At 39.9% G+C, this 23,229-nt stretch overlaps 1 protein-coding gene across 3 annotated transcripts in view; it reads left to right on the forward strand.

The window, feature by feature from the left end:
• SLC41A3 (solute carrier family 41, member 3) overlaps window positions 1-23,229 on the forward strand; it is a 99,966-nt gene that overhangs the window by 2,154 nt on the left and 74,583 nt on the right. Inside the window, exon 1 of one of the 3 annotated variants that reach the window (XM_006895166.1) lies at window positions 20,260-20,454. The exons of the other annotated variants lie outside the window; for them this stretch is intronic. Within the exon in view, the coding sequence (XP_006895228.1) occupies window positions 20,260-20,454 (195 nt within the window). Of the gene's footprint in view, window positions 1-20,259; window positions 20,455-23,229 lie in introns of those variants that run through there. 3 annotated transcript variants of the gene reach the window in all.

Consider the following 23,229-nt stretch of genomic DNA (forward strand, 5'->3'; position numbering starts at 1 on the left):
AAAAAAAAAAAAGCAGCAAGCAGCTTCAAACATTGTGGAAAAAACAAAATAAACCTTCTAAAAGAGTAGAGCATATTGCAGACCCAATGGATACTCCAGAGACAGTGACAGAAGAAATATGGAATCATATAAACAGATACAGAAAAGGTACAAATGATGAGAAAAAGAATGGAAACCATAAATAAAGCAAATACCCAAGGGCCAAATACCCCAGGGCCAGGGAAGCAGAAGATCTTCAACTCCATTGAAGTGGAGTTATATGAACAGCTACAGAAGAAGATGAAAATGAAGGAAGAAAGAATGAAAACCATACATAAAATGAAAACTCCAGAGACAGGGAGCCAAATGAAATAAATTGACACAGAGAAACGTGAACAATTATGGAAGAAATTGCAAAAGATGGAAGAAATATATCTAAAAAGGTACAGGAACTTAAAAAAATCACCACAAGACAGAAAGGGTACAGCCAATACAATACTCAAAATAACAGAAATCCATGAAAATGCAATCCAGGATCCAAGACCAAAATGACATGTGTCCAACATGCTGGAAGGACAAGAAAACAGAAGAGATAGAAGAGTCAGTGAGCTAGAAGATAAGAACCTCAATGGAAACCCTCTAGAAGAGAAAACACAGGGGAGATAGAAGGAAAATGAAGATTAGAATCATGTGGAATGCCATCAAAAGGAACAATATAGGTATGATTAGAATCCTAGAACATAAAGGGGGCAGGGAAGGCATGTACAAAGTTGTGGAAGAAAACTTCCCAGGCATTATAAAGAATGAGGAAATCCACATAAGAAGCTCAGCAAACCACAAATAGGCTAGACCCCAAAAGAAAAACATCAAGACATAGTCAAATTCTCCCACATCAAAGATAAGGATAGAATACTAAAAGCAGCCCAAGAAAAATAGAGTTGCTTACAAAGGAGAACCAATTAGACTAAGTTCTGATTTTTAACAGAAACCATGAGAGCAAGAAGACAATGGGATGGCTTATACAGAAGGTTGAAAGAGAAAACAATTGCCAACCAAAGATTCTGTACCCAGCAAAGCTGTCCATCATTTATGAAGGAGAAATCAAGTAATTTGCAGGAAAAACAGAAACCTAAGGGATTCATAAAAACAAGACTAACTCTACAACAAATTCTAAAGGAAGACCTTCATACAAAGACACAAAAGGAAAGTGAATGGACCATAGTAACCAGAAACATAAAAAGAAACACAGCAAAATGGCACCAGTGAAACCTAGCCTATCAATAATCACATTTCATGTGAATGATTGATGTACCACTTAAGAGAAAAAAAGTAGCAGAATAGATTTTTTTTTTAAAAAGCTCATCAATATGTTGCCTGCAAGAGACACATCCAAGAAAAAGGAAAAGATGGACTAAAAATCAAAAAGTGGGGAAAAATATACCATACAATTGACATTCACAAAAATGCAGCAATAACAATACTAATCTCTGATAAAATAGACTTCAGGTTGAAAACCACCATAAAAGTTAAGGAAAGGTACTATATAATGATAAAAAGCACAATAAACCAAAAATACATAACCTTGGTCAAAAACTATACACCAAATGATAGACCTGTAAAATACATAGAACAACAGTTAACAGACCTGAGGAAAGAAAAAGACAGCACCACCATAATGGTCGGAGACTTTAACACGTCATTCTCACCAACGGGTAGGCCGATTAAAATAAACTCAACAAATATGCAGAAGATCTAATCTATACAATCAGCCAACTTGACCTTGTGGATATATTCAGGGTATGGCACCCAACCAAAAATCAGTTCTTAAGTGCACATAATACATTCTTCAGAATTGATCACATATTAGAAAACAAAGCAAGCCTCAACAAATTAAAAGCCATTGAAATAATGCAGACTATCTTCTCAGATCACAATGTCATAAAACTAGAAATTAACAACAAAAGCTAAAGAGCATCCTGCTAGAATACAATTGAGTTATAGAAGAAATAAAAATGAAATAAAAATGCTCCTTGAAACAAATGATAATGAAAATACATGCCAAAACCTCTGGGTTACAGTTAAAGCAGTTCTGAGGAGGCAGTTCATAGCAATAGGCAAACACATGAAAAGGGGAGAAAGAAGCAAAATTAATGACCTAATTCAGAACCTCCATCCAATGGGGGAAAAAAAACAACAGCCTAACCCCACAGCTTCTAGAACAAAGGACATTTTAAGGACAAGTGCTGAAATCAATGAGATAGAAAACAGAAAAGCAATTGAAACCGTCAACAAGACCAGGAGCTGGTTCTTGGAAAGGGTCAATGAAATTCACAAACCATTGCTACACTTAACAAAAGATATGAAAGAGAAGACACAGAGATCTGTATATCAATATTCATAACAGCATTATTCCCATCACAAAAAACATGGAAACAGCCCAAATGTCCAATCACAATCAAATGGATTGATAAATTATGGTACATTCTCACAATGGAATACTAGGCAGCACTCAGAAGCGATGATTTTAAAAATTACTACATAACTTTGGAGGGACTGGAAAGCATTATAATGCATGAACTCAGTCCCATAAGGACAAATACTGTGAACGATCATTATTGTAGAAATAGAAATATAACTAGTAAAACGTGTATGAGGATCCAAGGTGGGGAGGGTAGGAGCAGAGGGGTGAGGATGTGTAGGAAGAAAATCACAGGATCACACAATTTGATGGGTGGAGGGAAGAGTGGGTAAAGGAAATGGGAAAGATCTGGAGGGTATCTGGAAGGATGACAATGGTGGGCATATTTCAGTGTTAATTTTAGAAAATATAATAAATAAAAATGATTTATACAAATACATAATATATAAACTTTGTAAGCAAACCAATAATAAACCAAAATAAATTTTTTTTATTTCTAAAAAGAGATTATATAAATGCCATCACAACAGAACCAGATGAAATTAAATTGATAATATCAGAATATTATGAAAAGCTGTACTCCTGATACAGGCCATGGTCTTTGCAATTACCTGCTATGCATCACAGAGCTGGACAATAACTAAGGATGATAGAAGAATTGATGCCTTTCATTTGTGATGCTGGAGAAGAGTCTTCAACATAACATTGACCACCAGGAGAATAAATAAGTCTGTCTTGGAGAGGATTAAACCAAGTTTTGCCTTGGAGGCAAGGATTTTGAAGCTTCGTCTCACATACCTTTGGCACATAACCAGGAGGGACCAGTTCTTGGAAAAGGACATCATGTTTGAAGAGTAGAGGGACAGCACAGGAAAGGAAGACTCCAGATGAGATGGATTGACATAATAGCTGGGGCAGTGAGATGAGGTGTTTCAGAGTCAGTGAGACTGACTCCGGACAGGGTTCAGAGCTGTTGTACATAGGGTTGCTATGAGTCACAGGAGACTCGACAGCACATAATAACAATAACATATCCCAATAAATTTGAAGATCTAGAGGAAATGGAGAAATTTCTGGAAATGCACACCCTACCCATACTAACAAGAACAGATGTAGAATACATGAATAGATCCATTGCGAAGGAAATAATTGAGCAGGTCATAAAAGACTTCCCCTGCCCCACTCACAGAAAAAGTCACTGCAGAATTCTACTAAATATTCAAAATTAACTATGATCCATTCTACTTATTTTTTAAAATAGAAAAAGAAGAAATATTCTCAGAGTCATTGTGCGAAGGAAGCATAACCCTAATACCAAACGCAGGCAAAGATATTACCAAGAAAGAAAACTGTAGATCAACAACTCTCTTGAATGTTGTTTTACATGCTGTCGAGTATGACCCATAGTGACCCTGTGAACAACAGATCTGAACCCTCTTCTATCCTGTACTGTTTTCACACTTTGTGACCCACTAGGTCCCATTACAGCAGTCACTGTGTCAGTACACCTGGTTGAGGGTTTTCCTCTCCTTTGCCAATCCTCAACCTTTCTGAGCATCATGTTCCTCTCCAAGGAATAGCCCCTCCTAGCAGCATGCCCAAATTATGTGAGGTGAAGCTTTATCATCTTTGCCTCCAAAGAGCACTCTGACTATATCCTCTCCAAGACATATTTGTTTGTTCTTTTGGCAGTCCATGGGATATTCAGTACTCTTCTTCAACACCATAGCTCAAAAGTATCAATTCTTATTCTGTCAACCTTATTCATTGTCTAGCTCCCAGATGAATAGCAAGTTATCAGAAAGACTATGGCCAGCATTAGACACATGTTAGTCCTCAAACTGACATCATTACTCCTAACTAATTAGGAGAGGTCCCTAACTGCAGACTTTCTGAATTCAATACGTCTCCTGATTTCTTGACTGCTGGTACCAAGAGTGTTAATTGTGGATTCAAGAAAGGTGAAGTTGTTGATGGATCTTTTCTCCATCTATCATGATGTTGCCTATAAGTCCAGTGATAAGAATTTTTGTTTTGTTAACTGAGTTATAATCATATTGAAAGCTGCGTTCTTTGATCTTCTGCGACAAGTGCATCAAGTCTCCTCTTCACTTTCAGCAAGCAAGGTTGTGCCCAAGGTTGTGGTTATTGATGAATCTTCTCTGATCTTGATAGGGTCATCATAGAGCTTCTCAGATAATTTGCTTTGCATACAGATTAAATAGGTATGGAGAGACAATACAACCTAGATGCATTCACTTCTTAATTTTAAACCATATAGTGTTCCCTTGCTCTGTTCGCACAAAAACTTCTTGGTCCACATATAGTTTTCACAGGAGCACAATTAAAAGTGTTCTGGAATTCCCATTTTCCCCAATGTTAGCCATAACTTGTTAAGATCCACACAGTCAAATGCCTTTGCATAGTAAATAAAGCATAAATAGACATTCTTCTGGTATTCTTTATTTTCAGCAGGATCCATCTCACATCAGCAGTGATAGCCCTGTTGCCGTGGCCTTTTCTAAGTCCTGCTTGAACTTCTGGCAGTTCCTATCTTCAGCAGTATTTTGCTTACATGTAATATTAATAGTATTGTTAGATAATTTCCATCTTCTGTTGTATCACCTTTCTTGATGGGAACTAATATGGACATCTTCCAATCATTGGCCAGAAGATTTCCTGCCAAATTTCTTACCAGATTTCCTGGCATAGACTGGTGAGCACATCCAGGGCTCCATCTGTTTATTGAAACAAGTCACTTGGTATCCGAAGGAGCCTTATTCCTGGGCTTTATTTTTTCCCCCAATGCCTTCACCTTCCTCCTTCATTACCATTGCCTCCTGATCATATGGTACTTCCTGAAATTTTTCAATGTCAATCAGTTCTTTTGGGTATATGGATTCTGTGTATTCCCTTCATCTTCTTTTGATGCTTCCTGGATCATTTAATATATTGCCCATAGCATCTTTCAGTATTGTGACTTGAGGCTTAAATTGTTTTTTAGTTCTCTCAGCTTGGGAAATTCAGAGCGAGTTATTCCCTTTTTAATTCTCCAATTCTAGCTCTCTGTACATTCCATTATAATATTTTCCTTTGTCTTCTTGAGCTGTGCTTTGAAATATTCTGTTCAGCTCTTTTACTTTGGCATGTTTATCCTGTTTTGGCTTCTCGATGCACTAATGCAATTTTCAGAGTCTCTTCTGACATCTGTAGATTTTTTTTTAACTTTCTCTTCTGTCTTTGTAATGACCTCTTGCTCTTTTCATATATTTTTTTATATCATCCCACAACTTTTCTGATCTTCTAATATTGGTATTCAGTGTTTCAAACCTACTTTTAAGATGATTTTGAAATTTAGATGGAATAAATTCAATATGGTATTTTGGTCCTCGTGTACTTGTTAATTTTCTTTGGCTTCAATTTGAGCTTGAACATAAGTAATTGATGGTCTGTTGTACAATCTGCCCCTGGCCTGGTTTTGACTGCAGATAACTGAGGTTTTCCAACAGTTCATTCCAATGATATAGTCAATCTGATTCCTCTGCAGCCTGACAAGTAAGGTCCAGGTGTAAAGTTGCCATTCGTATTTTTTTAAAAAAGGAATTGCAAAGAAAAAAACAATGAAAAAAAATAAAATCCAATACTTCTATTTCTGTCACAGAGTACATACTTTCCAACTACTATTTTGTCTTCATTGTTTCTAATTTTTGTATTCTGTTCACCAGTTACAATTAACACATATTGACTGCATGTTTGGTCAATTTCAGACTGCAAGATTTGATAAAAATTTTCAGTTTCTTCCTCTTTGGCTCTGGATATAGGGGTGTATATTTGAATAATAGTCATAGTAACAAATCTTCCTTGTATGCATATGGATAATAACCTATCTCTCACAACATTGTGTTTCAGGACAGAACTTGAAATTAACATTTTTATTATGAATGCAACACCATTCTTCTTCTGGTTTTCATTCCTATCATGGTGTACCATGTGATTATCTGATTCAAAGTAGCCAAACCTCATCCATCCCATCTCACTAATGCCTCATATGTTGATGTTATGCATTCCATTTCATTTTTCACAATTTCTAGTTCTAGCATTCAAGCTACACACATTCTATATTCCAATAATGTTTGCCATTATTTTTTTCTCATTTCAATTGACATCTCATCTGGGCTTTACCACTAATATTAGAACTATCCACATATCTCTACTGTTCATAAAGTTTTCAGAGGCGCGTTATTTAAGAAGTGAATGACCATTCCTGCTTCCTAGTCTGTCTTCACCTGGGAGCTCTACTGAAACTTGTCTATCATGGGTAACTCTTGTGGCATTTGACACACTGGTGGTATAGCTTTCAGTATCACAATAATCCACAAGTTCTCTCAGTACAACAAACTGACAAACAAGTGCTATACCAGTTAGAACAATGTTCTCCCCAAATACAACAAGCAGACAATTTAATTTGTATTTCTAATAGCAAATCAGGCTTCACAACAACTTTTAGTCATAAAGGCCCACCCACCAGGCCCTAATTGGTTTAAAACAAGAGACTCTTAGCCCACAACTGACTGTTAATCAAATAAAAAAGACTCACCCACTGGGTCCTAATTCTTTTAAACAAGAGGCTCTGAGCCCATAACTGACTGTAAATCATATATAAAAAACATCAACCTTCTGGATCGAAACTGCTTCAAACAAGAGGCTTTGGCAGAGCTCCCAGATTAAGACATACCAGGAAGGAGGAGTGGCTATTCACTTCTTTTTATAAAAAAGAATACTTTATTAGTTTCTGTAATCAAACCCATGTATAGATAAAACCTTCCATATTTAATATAGTGCATTACCCCTGTACAGATGTGGGAAAAAATAAATTTAACATTTCTAGACCAGTTTGGCTGTTAAGCTCTGTACAATGCCAACTCACCACAGTACAACTGGAATACATTTTTCCAAAGCTGATAGCACATCTAAAATTTAAAAAAAATTGAGTGTGTGTGTGTGTGTGCTGTTGTTGTATATTGTTGAGTTGACCCGACCCATAGCTGACCCTCCAGCAGGTTTTACGAGGCAATTAATCTCATGGGAGAAGATAGCCCATCCTTCTCCCACAGAGCAGCTGGTGGATTAGAACCAGGTGCCTTTGGAATTGCAGTACAGCTTTTTTTTGCCACTAGGCTCTAGTGCTGCATAGAATTTCTATCATGTGAATATACCATAGTTTTTCATTCCAGTCATTTGTTCATGGACATTTCGACTGTTTCCATGTCCTTACTATTGCAAATAATGCTGCTATGAACCTCAGTGTACACATTTCTGTTTGTATCTCAGTTCTGTTTTCTTGGGGTATATTCCTAGCAGTGATATAGCTGGAAATAAAACCTATTAAATGGGGAACAACAACCTCTTCAACAAATGGTGGTGGCAAGACTGGAATTCTACCTGTAGAAAGCTGAAACAGGATCCACGTCTCACACCATATAAAAAATCAACTCAAGGGGTATCAGAGACCTACGGGTAGGCTCAAACCTTAAAGGTCATAAGAGATCAAATGGGATGAAACTTATAAAGCCTAGCTTATGGTATAAAGATGATATAGTATATTTCTGACAAAACAGCCAGAAATGCACAATAAGGAGAGGTTAAAATCTGTGAGAAATGCACAACAAGGAAAGGATAAAATCTATGAATGGGACCTCTTTTAAAGATTAATTCCTGGTATACATAAAAAAACTTTTCTGATAGAGTAAAAAGAAAACCAAGTGATTGGGGGAAAAACATTTGGCAATGCTATCTCAGACAGGGGTTCTCATAGTGAAATTTTACAGAATATTACTGGGCCTCCACGAGAAAAAGTCTGATAACTCATTTACAAAGTGGGCAAAAGATATGGATAGACATTTCACAAAGGAAGACATTCAAATGGCCAACAGACACATGAAGAAATGCTCAAAATCATTACCAATAATAGAGGTGGAAATAAAAAATTACAGTGGGATACTATCTCACCCCAGTAGCAGTGGCAAAGTTTAACAGGACAGCAAGCAATAAATGTTGGAGAGAGAGAGAACTGTTTAGAAGTGAAATATGATTGAGTATTATGGTTAGCACAGGAATCCAGAATTAAGGTTGCACAGAGATGTGTACTCGGGGTGGGGGGTGGGGGGAAGGGACGTGGGAATTGTATACTAATGAAGGAATTTTTTTCTCTCTTTCTCTTTGGAGGGGGAAGTGAGCTGGTGGGGAGGGGTGGGCAGGGAGAAAATTGTGGCAATGAATAAATGAAAATCCAAAACCTCTGTAAAAAAAATTTTAAAAAAGGGATATATGATTAGGTATTATTGTCATGACATGAGTCCAGAATAGTGGACTGCATAGTGGAGTGGACTTGAGCAGAGGGATTATATAACAGTGAAAGAATTTTTCTTAAGAAGAGCAAACTGGCTTTCTACGAAGATGGCACCGAAAGCGAAGAAGGAAGCCCCTGCCCCTCCCAAAACTGAAGCCAAAGCAAAGGCATTGAAGGCCAAGAAGGCAGTCCTGAAGGGCGTCCACAGCCAAAAAAAAGAAGATCCGCACGTCACCCACGTTCCGGCGGCCTAAGACGCTGAGACTCTGACGACAGCCCAAATACCCCCGGAAGAGTGCCCCCAGGAGAAACAAGCTTGACCACTATGCTGTCATCAAATTTCCCCTGACCACTGAGTCAGCTATGAAGAAGATAGAAGATAACAACATATTTGTGTTCATTGTGGATGTCAAGGCCAATAAGCACCAAATTAAACAAGCTGTAAAGAAGCTCTATGACACTGATGTGGCTAAGGTCAACACTTTGATTAGGCCTGATGGAGAGAAGAAGGCCTATGTTCGACTTGCTCCTGATTATGATGCTTTGGATGTTGCCAACAAAATTGGGATCATCTAAACTGAGTCCAGTGGGCTAATTCTAAATGTAATAAATTTTTCTCACCAAAAAAAGAAGAGCAAACTGGGGGAGAGGGTGGTCAGGGAGAAAAGTGCAACAATGAATGAATGGAAATCCAAAGTCTCTGTAAATTTTTATTAAAATTAATAAAAAAATTTAAAAATAAATGTTGGAGAGATTGGAGCTCTCTTTAACTGTTGGTGGAATTGTAAAATGGTACAACCACTCTGGAAGGCAGTTTCACATTTCCTCAAAAAGCTAAACATAGAGATTCCATATGAGCCAGCTATCCAGTTCTTAAATAGCAGGGCTTTGAAAACCCTATGAATAGTAGAAAAACATAGTATTAAAGGTAGACCCCAAGTTGAAAGTCACACAAATTGAAGACAAACAGCTGCAAACATCCTTTAATAGTTGGAACATAGAGTATACACCATATGAGTGTTAGAAAAGTAAAAGTTATGAAAAATTAATTGAAATGCATGAACATTCAAGGCATTACTGAGATGAGATGGACTAACTTTGGCTACTCTGCTGGGAATGAAAAACAGAAGAATAATGTTCGTTCATACTTAAAAGGACAGAGTGCATAAATTATTTGCTAGTATCATTAATATCATATTCAAGCAAGATTCTGCTGAAAATTATCCAAAAACAACTGGAACAGCACATCAACAAAGAACTGCCAGGCATGCAGGCTGGGTTTAGAAGAGGCCATAGTACTAGGGATATTATAGCTAATGTTAGATGGATTTTGGCTAAAAACAAAGAATACCAGAAGAATGTCTGTCTGTGTCTCATTAACTATGCAAAGACATTTAACAGTGTGGATCACAACAAACTGGATGTCTTTGAGAAGAATGGGAATCCCAGAACACTTGATTGTACTTCTGTGAAACCTGTACTTGGACTAGGAGGCAGTTGTCAGAACAGAGCGAGGAAATACTGCATGGTTCAAAATTGGGAAGTGTGTATGCCGGGGAGATTTCCTATGCAGAACAGATCCAGGAGACTACGCCCTGTGAGGAGAAATGTGGTCAAGAGCTACAGCCTTATGTATGGATTGAAGCTCAACATCAAGAAAACAAAGATTCTCACCACTGGGTCAGTTGGCAGCATCATGATAGATGGTGAAGAGATTGAGATTGTTAACAGCTTCAGTTTGCTTGGCTCTACAATTAACGCTCTTGGTACCAGCAGCCAGGAAATTAAAAGATGAATTACATTGGGAAAGTCTACTGTCTGGGACCTCTCCAAAGTACAGAAGAGCAACGATGTCAGTCCAAAGACTAAGGTGCACCTGATCTAGGCCATAGTCTTTGCAGTTACTTGCTATGCATCAGAGAGCTGGACAAAGACTAGGGATGATAAAAGGAGAATTGATGCCTTTGAGCTGTGGTGCTGGAGAAGAGTATTAAATGGGCTGTTAGGGGAATAAACAAATTCATCCTGGAGAGGGTGAAAACAGGCTACTCTTTGGAGGCAAGGATTCTGAAGCTTCATCTGACATACTTTGGACATGTTACAAGAAGGGATCAGTCCTTGGAGAAGGACATCATGCTTGGGAGGGTGGAGGGGTGGCGCGAGAGGAAGACCCTCTATGAGATGGATTGATTCAGTCATTGGGGTGGTAAGGGTAGGTGTGTCAGAGACAATAATATTGACCCAGGATAGAGCAGGGTTTAGGACTGTTGTACATAGGGTTGCTATGAGTTGCAAGCAACTCAATGACACGTAACAGCAACAACAATCATATAATCATCTATTTTATTAACATTTGGTTGGGGGATGGGAGGCTCTTGTTTGGAGCAATTGGGATCAAGAAAGTGGGGAGGTTTTTTGATTTTGGGGTGGGTTGTTGTTTTTCGGTGTTTTTTGTTTGTTTAGTTGTGGGGTGGAAACCTCTTGTTTGAACCAATTAGTACCCTGTAGGTGTGCATTTTGGAAGCAGGAGTAGCATCCACCTCCTTAACAACATGCCTCTGAAAACTCTTTGAATTTTGAGAAATTTTTACAATTATAGAAAGGCTTTAGGCCTTTTGTTCATAGGGTCGCTATGAGTCATGCTCGACTCAAAGACAATCAGCAACAACAACAGGTGTACATTTGTTATTAACTGCTGTTTGGGGCCAAGGAGCCTTTTATGTAAAGCAGTTACAATCTGGAAGATAGATAGGATTTAAGCTTATTGTAGAGATTGGACCAATTCAGATGCACCCCACCCCACCTCCAGTGCTGTTGGAGTGTGACTGCTTCCCAACCTTCAACACGGTTTATTTTTGATGTTTCACCATTTGGTAGATAGAAAGTGGTATGCCATTGTGTTACTATTGTTAGATGCTACCAGTCAGTTCCAGCTCATACTGACCCTATTTACAACAGAACAAAATATTACTTAGTCCTGTGCCATCGTTGGTCTTGCACATTTGTCGCTATGTCTGAGCCTGTTGTTGCAACCACTGTGTTAATCCATCTCATTGAGGGTTTTTTTATTCTTATTCTACATATGAACACATGCCTAATAATTTAACATGTACTCCCCTGGGCTGGGTGCTCAGGGAATAGAGAAGTATTAGAGAGTTATTGTTTTTTCAGAGGAAGACATGGAGTCAGAACCTTAAAAGAAAGATTATTAATGTGATCAGCAGAATTATTTGTTGGAATACCTGGAGCTAGTAGGAATGCCAGACGCCTCCAGAAAAGGGAAAAAAGGCCGGAGTTCGGTGGGTGGGCTAGAGATGAGCAATATGGGAATGCACTGAGTAGAGGAAGGGTCGTTAGGTAAGAAGCAAATGATAAGAAGCAGCCTGGGAAGGGAAGTAGGGTGGGTTAGAGAAGAGTAGGGAGCACAGTAGAGTTCTCAGTGAGGAGAGAAAGAGTGGGCTTGGGAATGCAGAAGGAAAGGAAGCCAGGTGCATGGTTTTTTTCTTTCTGCCTTTCAATTTGTCTCATTAATTCATTAGTCCGTGTGTGTGTGTGTGTGTGTCTGTATGTATTACACAAACCATGGACCATGCATGGTACTAAAAACTCTTAATTGTTGGAAATTTGAATTAAGGTATTGATTTTGATTCTTTTGATATGTGTGTGTTGATCTCTGAATACTGCTTTTGCTGTGACCTAAGTGGTAAGAAGCTGCACTATCATCTTGAAGGTGTCTGATGTGAATCCACCAGCTGCTTCACAGGAGAAGAATGGGCAATCTCCTTCTGTGAGATTTACTTCTGACTCCACAGCACACAACAAAACAAAGATTTTTGGCATGTTATGTTTTCTCACTTATTTAAAGGAATTTTTCATTTCCCATTTTTACCTTTTCTGTTACCCAGTAGTGTTCAAACGGGGTGTTTACTTAGCTTTTGTGTACTGGTTTTCTTTTCCTTGATCTTTCTGTTGTTGATTTCTAACTTTATGGCATTGTGATCTGAGAAGGTGCTTGGTAGTATTTCTCTCTAGTTACGTCTGTTGAGGCTTGTTTTGTGTCCTAACATATGGCCTGTTCTGGAGAATGTGCCATGGAACTGGAGAAGAATGTATATTGTGCTCTTGTTGGGTGAAGTGTTCTATAAATGTCTGTGAGATCTGGTTGGTTAATTGTATTGTTTAGTTCTTCTGCCTCTGTTGAGTTTCTCTGTAGCTGTTCTGTTCTTCATAGGAAGGGGTATATTGGAGTATTTTATTATTAATAGAGTCATCTACTTCTTCTTGCAATCTGAGTTCAACTTACGTATTTTTCAGCACTGCCACTAGGTGCATAGATGACTGGTATGTTCTTGTTTCTGTTGACCTTTTGATCATTATGCAATGCCCTTTCTTATCCCTTGTGTTGTTTTTTGTCTTGAAGTCTGTTTTTTATCAGAAATTAATACTACCTTTTTTTTCTACTTTTATGATTATTCTTTGCTTGATACACTTTTTACATCTTTTGATTTTTAGTCTTTGTCTTTGTATTTGTCTCAAACATCAGCGAATTGCTGGGTCATATTTTCTTATCCATTCTGCTACTCTTTTACTTTTGACCAATTCATTTAATCTATTCACTTGATTGAGATGATTGTATTTCTATCCTTTTGCTGTACTCTTTTTGGGGGACATTGCTGATTTCTTTGTTCCGTCTGCTTTTCTGTGCTAAGCTCATTTTTATAAGGTTTTTCTTATCACTTTGTTTTTGCTGTTGTTCTTGCATTTACTAAGTCTTTATGATTTTCATTTCTTTATTCTGACAAAAAGATTTATTCCTTTTCGTAGAGGTGACCTTGATATTCTTTTCTTCCCAGATCTAAAGCAGTTCAAAAACACCTCACCTTGACTTCTCCATTTATTTAGAAGTTTTGTAATTACACTTACTCCCCCTTCTGTACATTGTAGCTGCCCTAATTTGCAACTGACACCATTGTTTCCCTATGTATAGTAAATAAAACACAAGTAAACATATTTTGATATTCTATGCTTTCAGCTAAGATCCACTGACATAAATAATGTTATCCTCATTTCATGGCGTCTCCTAAAACCAACTTGAATTTCTGACAATTCTCAGTCAATTTCCTTCTCCACATGTTTTTTAATAATCTTCATCAAGATTTTACTCGTGTGTGATATAAACGTTGTTGTTGTTGTTAGGGACCATCATGTCGACTGTGACTCGTAACAACCCCATGAACAAACAGATCAGAACCTCGCCCTATTCTGTGTCACCTTTACACTCTCTGCTGTGCTCAAGCCCATTATTGGCTGTCACAGTGTCAGTCCTTCTCATTGAGAGTGTTCCTCTCTTCTGCTGAACCTCTAATTTTCCAAGTATTATGTCCTTTTCCAAGGACTGGACCTTCCGAACAACATTCCCAGATTATGAGTTCTGCCGTCTTTGCCTCTAGAGGGCACCCCGGTTGGACTTCTGAGACCAACTTGCTTGTTTTTTTGGCACCCATGGTACATTCAAAGCCACTGATTTTGTTCAGTAATCTTTACATGTTTTGATATCACCTATTTTGGGAATAGAAACAGTTATGACTCTGATCCAGTCATTTGGCCAGTTAACTGCTTTTCAGATTTTTTTGGCATAGACAAATGAGCATGTCTGGTGCTACATCTGTTTTCTCAAACACCTCAACTGGTATTCTGTCAATTCTTGGGCCTTGTTTCTTGCCAATACCGTCAGTCAAGTTGAATTTCTTTCTTTAATACCATTGGCTCTTGCGCATCTGAAATTATTCCTTGTTGGCCAATTCTTTTTAGTACAGTGACTATTTTCCTTCCATTTTCTTTTGAAAGCTTCCTTGATGGTGCAACCTTTTGCTCATAGAATCCTTTTGTATTGTAAATTGAGCCTTGAATTATTTTTTTCTTCTGTTTTTTTCAGCTTGAGAGATAATGAGTGTGTCTTACGTTTTGGTTTTCTAAGTCCAGATCTTTGCACGTTTTGTTATGCTTTACTTGGTCTTGTTGAATTGAAGAAATCTTCTATTCACCTTTCCTATTTTATCATTTCTTCCCTTTCCTTTCTCCTTTCTCCACTCAAGTTTTAGCATCTCTTCTGACAATCTATTCATTTCTTACCTTAAGTGACTTTTTGTTTTCTTCATGAATTGTGCCATTCATAACATACCACAACTCACCTGTTATTTGGCCAGTCACATCCAGGGCATCAAGTCTATTCTTAAAATTGTTTTTCATTTCAGTTGGGGTAAACTCGAGATATTTTAGCTCTCATGGACTTTCTTTAACTTTTCAGCTTCAATTTGAACTTGCTCGTGAATAATTGATGGTCTGCCCTAGTCAATCCCTGCCTTTGTTTTGACTGCTGATAATGAGCTTCTCTGCCATCTTTAATACTGAGTTATTAATTATGCATCTTCATTGCATGTTTGATCCATTTTAGACTACAGAAGTTGGTATAGAGTTTCAGATATTTCAGCTTTGGCTCTAATAGTTGTTGTGTGTATATCTGAATAATAGAGTAGCAGGTATTCTTTGTATCCATATAGATGCCATCTTACCGCTGATAGTGTCATATTTGAGGACAGAGCTTAAACTGTTCTTTTTGATGGTGAGTGTCACAGTGTTCTTCTTCAGTTTGTCATTCTCAGGTAGATCATAGCTGTCTGGTTAAAATGGCCAATACTAGTCCAGTTCAGCTCACTGATGTGGATCTTTATGTGTTCCATTTAATTCTTTACCGTTTCTAATTTTCCTAGACTTCTGATTTGTACATTGCACTTTCCAGTTATTAATGAATGTAAGTTCCTTCTCCTTGTTTTTAGTTGTGCCACAGCAGCAATTGCAATACTTTCTCTGGAAGCTTTACTCCATCCATGCCATTAAGGCCGACCATATTTTGAGGAAGCAGTTCTTCCTTTGTCTTATTCTGAGAGCCTTCCAACCTGAGGGCTCATCTTCAAGCGCTCAATTGGACAATGTCCTACTGCTGTTAACAGAGTTTCTGAGGGTCTGTTACTTCAGTCCTGCTTCTTGTCCGTCTTAACCTGAGAACTCCAATAAAGCCTGTCCGCCATGGGTGAGCCTGTTGACATTTTAAATACTGGTGGCATAGCTTCCAGCTTCACAGTGATTCTCAACCCACCACAGTCCTGCCGACTGGAATTGAGTGGTTTTGTGGCGTTGGCAAAGAATATCCAATATACCACCGACAGTCAAGAGAACAGATGTGTCTGCCTTGGAAGAGTGCAGCAGGTTGTTCTCTGGAGATAAAGATGTGAGACTTCATCTCTCATAGTCTAGGCATATTATCAGGAGAGACCAGTCCATGGGATAGGAATTTATGCTTAGAAATGTGGAGGAGCCTCGAAGAAGAGGAAGACTCCTGACATGCTGTCATGCACATCTGCACATAGTCACTGCCACAGTGGCTGAAGCACAGTGGAACATGTGAAGATGGTGAAGAATTGACCAAGGCTTCAGTCTGCTGTACGTAGGGTCACAATGAGTCAGGATCAAGTTGAGGATATTCAATAACAACCACCACCACCACCATCTTGGAGCTTAAGTGAACCTGAAGACATTACACTGGGTGAAATCAATCAATCACTAAAACACATATATTTTATATACCTACCTTTATGCCGTTTAACTCATAATGGCTCCAACCCTGGAAAATCTTTAGTAAAAGACCAAAGACTAGTAAGCTCCAGAGTGAAACATGAGTATTATACCCATTGTTATGAGCTGACAATAAGAAGTAAATGTGTAGAAACTAAACAAACAAACAAAAAAAACAGGCGGACTTGCTTTAAAAGGAATTTTGAAAAGTGTTTTGGGAATTTTAAGAAAGGAAATGTTGGGTGCTGGCTAGGAAGTTGGAGCTTCCTAAAAAGCGAGCAGGTGCCTCGGTTGACCTGCAACATGTGATGAGAGCTCAGTTTGTTTACATTAGTGGTTGTTGTATACTATCGAGTCGGAACTAACTTATAGCTGAGCACCTGGTGGATCTGAACCACAAAAGGGCTGCAGAAAGTGGTGACAGTGGGCATCCTTGTCTGATTCTTGTTCACAAGGAAAATGCGTTCAGTCTTTCTTAGTTGAGAATGATACTGGCTTTTGGTTTTGCATATATACTTTTCACTATGTTGAGGAAATTCCCTTCCATTCCAGTTTTGCTGAGTGTCTTTATCAGGAAGGGGTGTTGGATTTTGTCAAATGCCCTTTCTGCATCAGTTGCTAAGATCATATGGTTCTGGTTATTTGCTTTGTTAATATGTGAATTACGTTGATTGGTTTTCTTATGCTGAACTAACTCAGTTCCATAAGGACAAATACTATAAAGGACCATTATTGAAGAAATAGATAACTAGTAAAACGTGTTTGAGAATCTGGGGAGGGGACAGTGGGGGGACACAGGGGTGAGGATGGGTGACATAATTTGATGGGTGGAGGGAGAGTGGGTTAATGAAATGAAAATTACCCAGTGTGAAAAACAATGTATACGAACTTTGTAAGTAAACCAGTATAAAATAAAAAGTGTATTTTAAAGGGGGCGAGGGGCGCTGCAGGAAGAAAAGCTGCAGGATTATGGTGGACTTGAGACCACACGAGGGCGCTGTGTACAGTGTATGACTATGTCCTGGAAAGAAAAATGGTTACGTGGATGTTTTCTCCCAAATAGTGAAGGGCCTTGAATGCCTGAACCCAGAATCTAAGCTCTCTGGTAATGGCTGACAGCTGTTGAACAAGCAAAGAACTTTACTAGAGATATGCATTCAGCTTGCCAGTGACTGCCATTGAGTCAACTCCAACTCCCCTCTATCAGGTTTGCAAGACTGTAAATCTTAACAGAATGAGACTGTATCTTGCTCCTGTGGTTATTTGAACCTAAAGCCTTTGTGTTAGCAGCCTGATACATTATACTGTACATCTGGGACATTAATATTAAAAACATTTATTGTTTTTGCAGGAAGAAGGACTAGAAGGTAATCCTGGCTGTGGCGAAGCTTGTAACCATGGCGTGGAGAGGGAGGATAAATATGGAAGGAATGGGCTATTGACAGATTTGATGTGGAGTTAAAGTGGTTGTGAGGAATCAGGGTAAAGCTTAGGTTTCTGACAGAGTCATTCATTGAGGCAGGAATATTGGAAGAATGGGTTTGGAAGAGGCATTTATAAAAGACTGTTTGAGGTACTTGTCCCTGTCTAGCAGGGCTTTGAATGGATGTTCTGAGATCTCAAAGGCAAAGCTTGGGCTGGAAAGAGAAGTGAGAGTTTCTGATGTCTCTGAAATAAGTCAAGGTATCTACTCCTGTGTAACAAGCCACCCTAGCATTTAGTGCCTTGTTTAAAGCCAGTTACCCAGTCTGAATACAAATCTGTGGTTTGGTCAGAGGTCAAGGACATTTCATGTCTGCTCTGTGCTGCATCAGCTGTGGTGACCTAATGCTGGCTAGACCCTGTCCAGGGCAGTTTATTTGACTGGATGAGCTCCCCTGGGGGCTGGGACTCCTGCATGTGGCCTCTCTATGGGCCTGCTTGGGCTTTCTCACAGGATAGAGGCTAAGTGTGAGCATCCTAAGAAATGAGAAGAAGTTTTCACTTGAGATCTGAGCCCTGAAAACGAATGGGTTGTCGCTTTCACTATATTCTTTTGGACAGCAGATGGAAGGAAGGGGCAGAAACTCTAACACCTCCTGAGAAACATGCTAAAGGAATTTAGGACCAGACCTTTGTAGGGGACTGGAAAAAGTTGGTTGAATGAATGAATAAAAACGAACAGATGGGCAATGATGTGGGAGGAGATTTGAGGCAATAGTCAATGCAGCAATTGAGTGGAGTTTATGAAGAGAAGCGTAATAAGCTTGTGAAGGTTACTAGGACTTGGAACTAGACTGGAGAGGGCCTTGAACTTCGAGCCAAAGGTAAAGGCACGACATAAACTAGATAAAGGACCTAAGCTGGTGATGGTGTCAAACAGGCAAGAGTGAAGCCCTGACCAGGGCCGGTAGTTGTGGGGGCAATTAGGGAGTGTTGGACTATCAAATTTGGGTTTCTGTTGGCTGTGACCTTGATTATGGCCTTTCTTGACCCTCAGGCCTGGGAGTTCTTTTCCTTGTGCTATGACACAGCTGACAGTCAACAATGTTGTCATTGTTAGGTGCTCTCAAATAAACTACGACTCATATGAACAACAGATCTGATCCTGCCCTGTCCTGTGCCATCCTCATCATTTCTGCTACACTCGAACCTATTTGAAGTCACTGTGTCAATCCATCTTGCTGAGAATCTTCCTCTCTTCATTGTCCCTCCACTTTTCCCAGGACCAAGTCTTTTCCCAAAGACTAGCCCCACCTAAGAGCATGCCTGAGGTCTGTGAGATGAAGTTTCACCATCCTTCCCTCTAAGGAGCACCCTGGCTGCCCTTCTCCAAGACAGATTTGTTTGTTCTTTTGACAGTTCACGAGATATTCAGTGCTCTTCTCCAGTACCACCACCAATAGAATCCTAGAATCAGAAATGGCTTCCCTGCCTCTCCTCAGAATCAGGTGGCGGGCAGTAGGGTCTCAGGGCTCTTGAGAGAGAGTGAAGGTTGTTTTGGAAGCATATTTACAAGTTTCCTAGACTCTCATGGGAGAACAAGCTATGTTCTTACGTGAACATAACCACTTCCAGTGGTAATGTCTCTCTCTTACTGTCACTGAGTTGAAACTGATTTATAACTGGCCTTCCATTGAGTTTTCAAGATTGTCAGTCACTTTCAATTTCCCTCTTTTTGCCTCGGAGCCACTGATGGATTCAAACCTTCAAAGATGTGCAGCCTTTGGACTGGCAGAGCAACTCTCTACAGACTATACCAGATCCGAGTTAGGGTAACCGTTAGGTTCCTTCTTGGGATCTACAAGCTGTGAACCTTGAGCAAGAAAACTGCTCAGGGGGCTGCATACTTGGCCTGAGGTAGGCCCTTCTGGCTAAAATCTCTGCATCAAGACCACCCAGGACACAAGTGAAGTTCAGGCACCTTCTGTGGGCCTCCACGTGCAGTGGTCTCTAAGGCCAGGCTTCACATGATCTCTTGCTCTTTCTTACAGAGATGCAAAACAATGTCAAGGTTATTGCTGAGGCACAGAGAGCCTCCCTGCAACAGGCTGGCAGGGGAGGTTCCAACTACAACAAGGGGCCACTATCTGAGACAAGCGTAATCTGCAGGGAGTGGACAGCCCTCATTGGTGGGAGTCTCCGTCTCCACAGTAAGGCTTTAGCTTACACTGGGCTTTATTCCTCACACATAGTTTCTTGTAACCCTGGATTAAGGTGCCGTCCGAAGCCTTCCACAGGTGCAGACTCCTGGCCGTCTTTTGTGTGGACGCCTCAGAACAAGAGTCCTGGTATGAATATGGAGAAGAGCAGACAGAAGCCCCTGGACCCAGACTCCTAAGAAGGTGGCCTTGGCACATGTTCTGCTTTTGTTTCTGGGAATGAGGCTGGTGGCCTGACCATGGGGGTCACCCAACTGAACCTGGAGTTCCGTTTCCAGGGCAGGAAGCTGAGAGGCTTTAGCTGTGAGCTCATCCGGTCCCGCTATGGTGTCTTCCCTGAGAGGGTATTCGCCACTGCCTGCCAGATTGTGGTGCCTGTTCTGCTGTCCGGCCTGGGCATGATGACCGCGGGCCTGGTGATGGACACAGTGCAAGTGCGTACTCGGGTTCCGATCCTGAGGTGTTGATGGGTGAAGTGGGTGGAGAAACCAGCTTTCAGACATCATCTAACAGGCAAGGCAGGACTGGGAGATGTGAAGGCTTCCTGGCTGAAAGGGTAGATGTCCTGAGCCCAGCTCTTTCCCTGGAGTCCCCAGAATTGACCCCCAGTTTTAGAATCTACTGGCTCCCTAAGTGCCTACAACTCACAGAGCACTGAAGGCTCTTGTGACCCTAAATGATCAGCTAAGGTAAGCCTATTAGACTCAAGAGATTAAGCTGCTTCCTTCCAATGAACTTAGGCTAATTCATTCTTTAAAAGGGTTTGAGTCCTGGATCTGCCTCTCACTAACTGAATGGATTATTCAATAATTATGTCTCCACATTTTAATCTAGAGATGTACCCACTCACAGATGGTTGTAAAGGGTCACAGAGTTTTGTGTATAACCCTGTGAACATATAGCAGTGGCAGTCCCATCCCTTGTAAATCCCTGTGTGGTTCTTCAGTGCAATGAGCAGGTGCAAAGCCTGGGCTGAAGGTTTAGGCAGGATCGTGGGGGTGATTGTAGAGGCCCAAGACGCCGCTGGATCGCTGGTCATGAGGCTTGGTCAGCCACCTTTGAGAGGTTCAGATAACATTGTTTGAGTCATCGAAGACTTTCTCTGGTTGTCTACTTAAACATTTGTTGTAGGTCTGGTATGCTATTTTGTAGGTCTGGTATACTATTTTGGGGAACTAGGGAGGGAAAAAAACACCCATGTGAGGAATGTTGTTGTAGTTGTTATGTGCCATGAAGTCAGTTCCAATTCAGTGACCCTGTGAACACCATCCTCATAGTTTTTTTTTTAATTTGTTTTTTTAATTTTTGTGTGCGTGTACCGTCAAATCAGATCTGACTGGTACAGGAGGAGATTATCCCTCCTTCCCTGGCAGAGCATCTGGTGGATTCGAACCATGCGCCTCTGGGATTGTAGTTTCAGCTCCTTGCCACTAGGCCACTAGAGCTCCCTATGTTCTTTTTTTTAAAAAAAAAAAATGTTATTTTAATGAAAGTTTACAGATAAGTTGGATTTTCATTCATCTATTGTTGCATAATTTCCTCCTTTCCCCTCACCCTTCCCCCGTCCACTTTGCTATGCACCTCTTAATAGTTGTTCTTATGTTTGAGTCTGTTGTTGCAGGCACAGTGTGAAAGTGATAGGTGCTCATAATCTCACAATTGTGAATCACTGCTGTCCACATCTCTGCACATATCCACCAGGGCTTTTTTCCACATGCATATAAACACCTAAGTGAATGGGTTCATGCTGTAAATGCTGCTTTGGAGTCTGGTTGTCAGCCCATAGCACCTCTGCTGTATAGCATTTGTATCTCTGAGCACAGATGTCTTCATTTTTGTAGCTGTCCAGTATTCCCAGGGTACCTGCCTCAGAGCTCACACCCATGGCTAGCTAGCTGCCTAGGTGCTGGATATCTACCCCAGATACCACCAGGCTGTATCTGCTTGTGCTTGTTTTCCAGTGCACATGAACTATTCTCTAGAGTAGACACAGCATTAGTAGTTAGTTCACAACACAAGTCTCAATATATTAAAATATTACAAAGCATCTTCTCACATTACAATGCTATAAAATTAAAAGTCAGCCTTCGGTAGGTGGGATGTTCACTATCCTCTGGGACTGGGCAGCCTGTGTTCTGCTGGCTAGCTAAGCTTCTAGAAAGCCTGTGCTTATCTGGACCTGCAATCAATCTCTTGCCTTAAGTCCTCATTCTTGACACCATTCCAAGAGTTTGTCACTTCTTTTGTTAGTATCATTCCAGAACTACAGGGAAGAGAGATGAGATGCCCTGAGCCCTCACTTTGAGCTTCTTTCATCTTCTCCTTGCAGATCATGGCTTTGAACTCTTGTCTACATTTCTGGCTCCCAGCCCCACTCCATCCATAGCCCCAGTGGATTGAGTACATGAGAAAATTCTCCTCTTGTATTTAACTAATGCAGCCTAGGAAGACATTTGTCGTTGGTTGTTGGTTGTGAGGACTCCTCATGGAGGGTTGTTGAAGGAAGCAGCACTAGGGCTCTGACCCAGAATGCTTTCTCTTTCATGATAATCATTTTGAGGTTCTATCTGGGAGGCTATCCTCGAAGAATGAGATCTTGGGATGGGCCAAAATCCATGCCAGTCTACAAAATGCAGAAGCAGCCTTGTTTTTTTGGTTTGGTTTGGTTTGAGGGGTTTTTTAATAGGGATTTTTTTAAATTGTGATTTTAATGAAAGTTTATAGAAAAGTTGGATTTTCATCCATTCATTGTTTCACATTTCCCTCTCTCCCCCTCCCCCAGCTCACTTAAAAAAAAATTCATTCATCATTGCACGTTTACCTCCCTCCCTCCGTGCCAAGTCCCCTTTACAATAGACCTCTTATTCTGGACTGTTGTCATATATAATGCCTAATATATTCCTTTTGTTGTTGTTGTTGTTTACCCCATTGTTTTTGTGGGGTTTTGGGTTTTTTTTATTTTAATTTTGCTACTAGTTTATTTATAAAATTCAAATACAAATTTGAACAAATTCTTTCCATTATGGTCCATTCACACAATGAAATAATATATTCCTTTTAAACAGTTCTTTTCCTTATCTGTTCCAATGCAGTGTTGATTATCCAACCCTTAACTTATTTTCCTCCCAACCCACCATGTCAGTCTTGCTTTATAACAGTGGTGCTATGCAGTATTTGTCCTTTTGTGACTGAGATATTTCACTCAGCAT

This window comes from Elephantulus edwardii, unplaced genomic scaffold (genome assembly GCF_000299155.1).
Source record: "Elephantulus edwardii isolate Elephantulus edwardi_28Jun2011 unplaced genomic scaffold, EleEdw1.0 scaffold00161, whole genome shotgun sequence".
In the NCBI taxonomy this organism is placed as follows: Eukaryota; Metazoa; Chordata; class Mammalia; order Macroscelidea; family Macroscelididae; genus Elephantulus; species Elephantulus edwardii.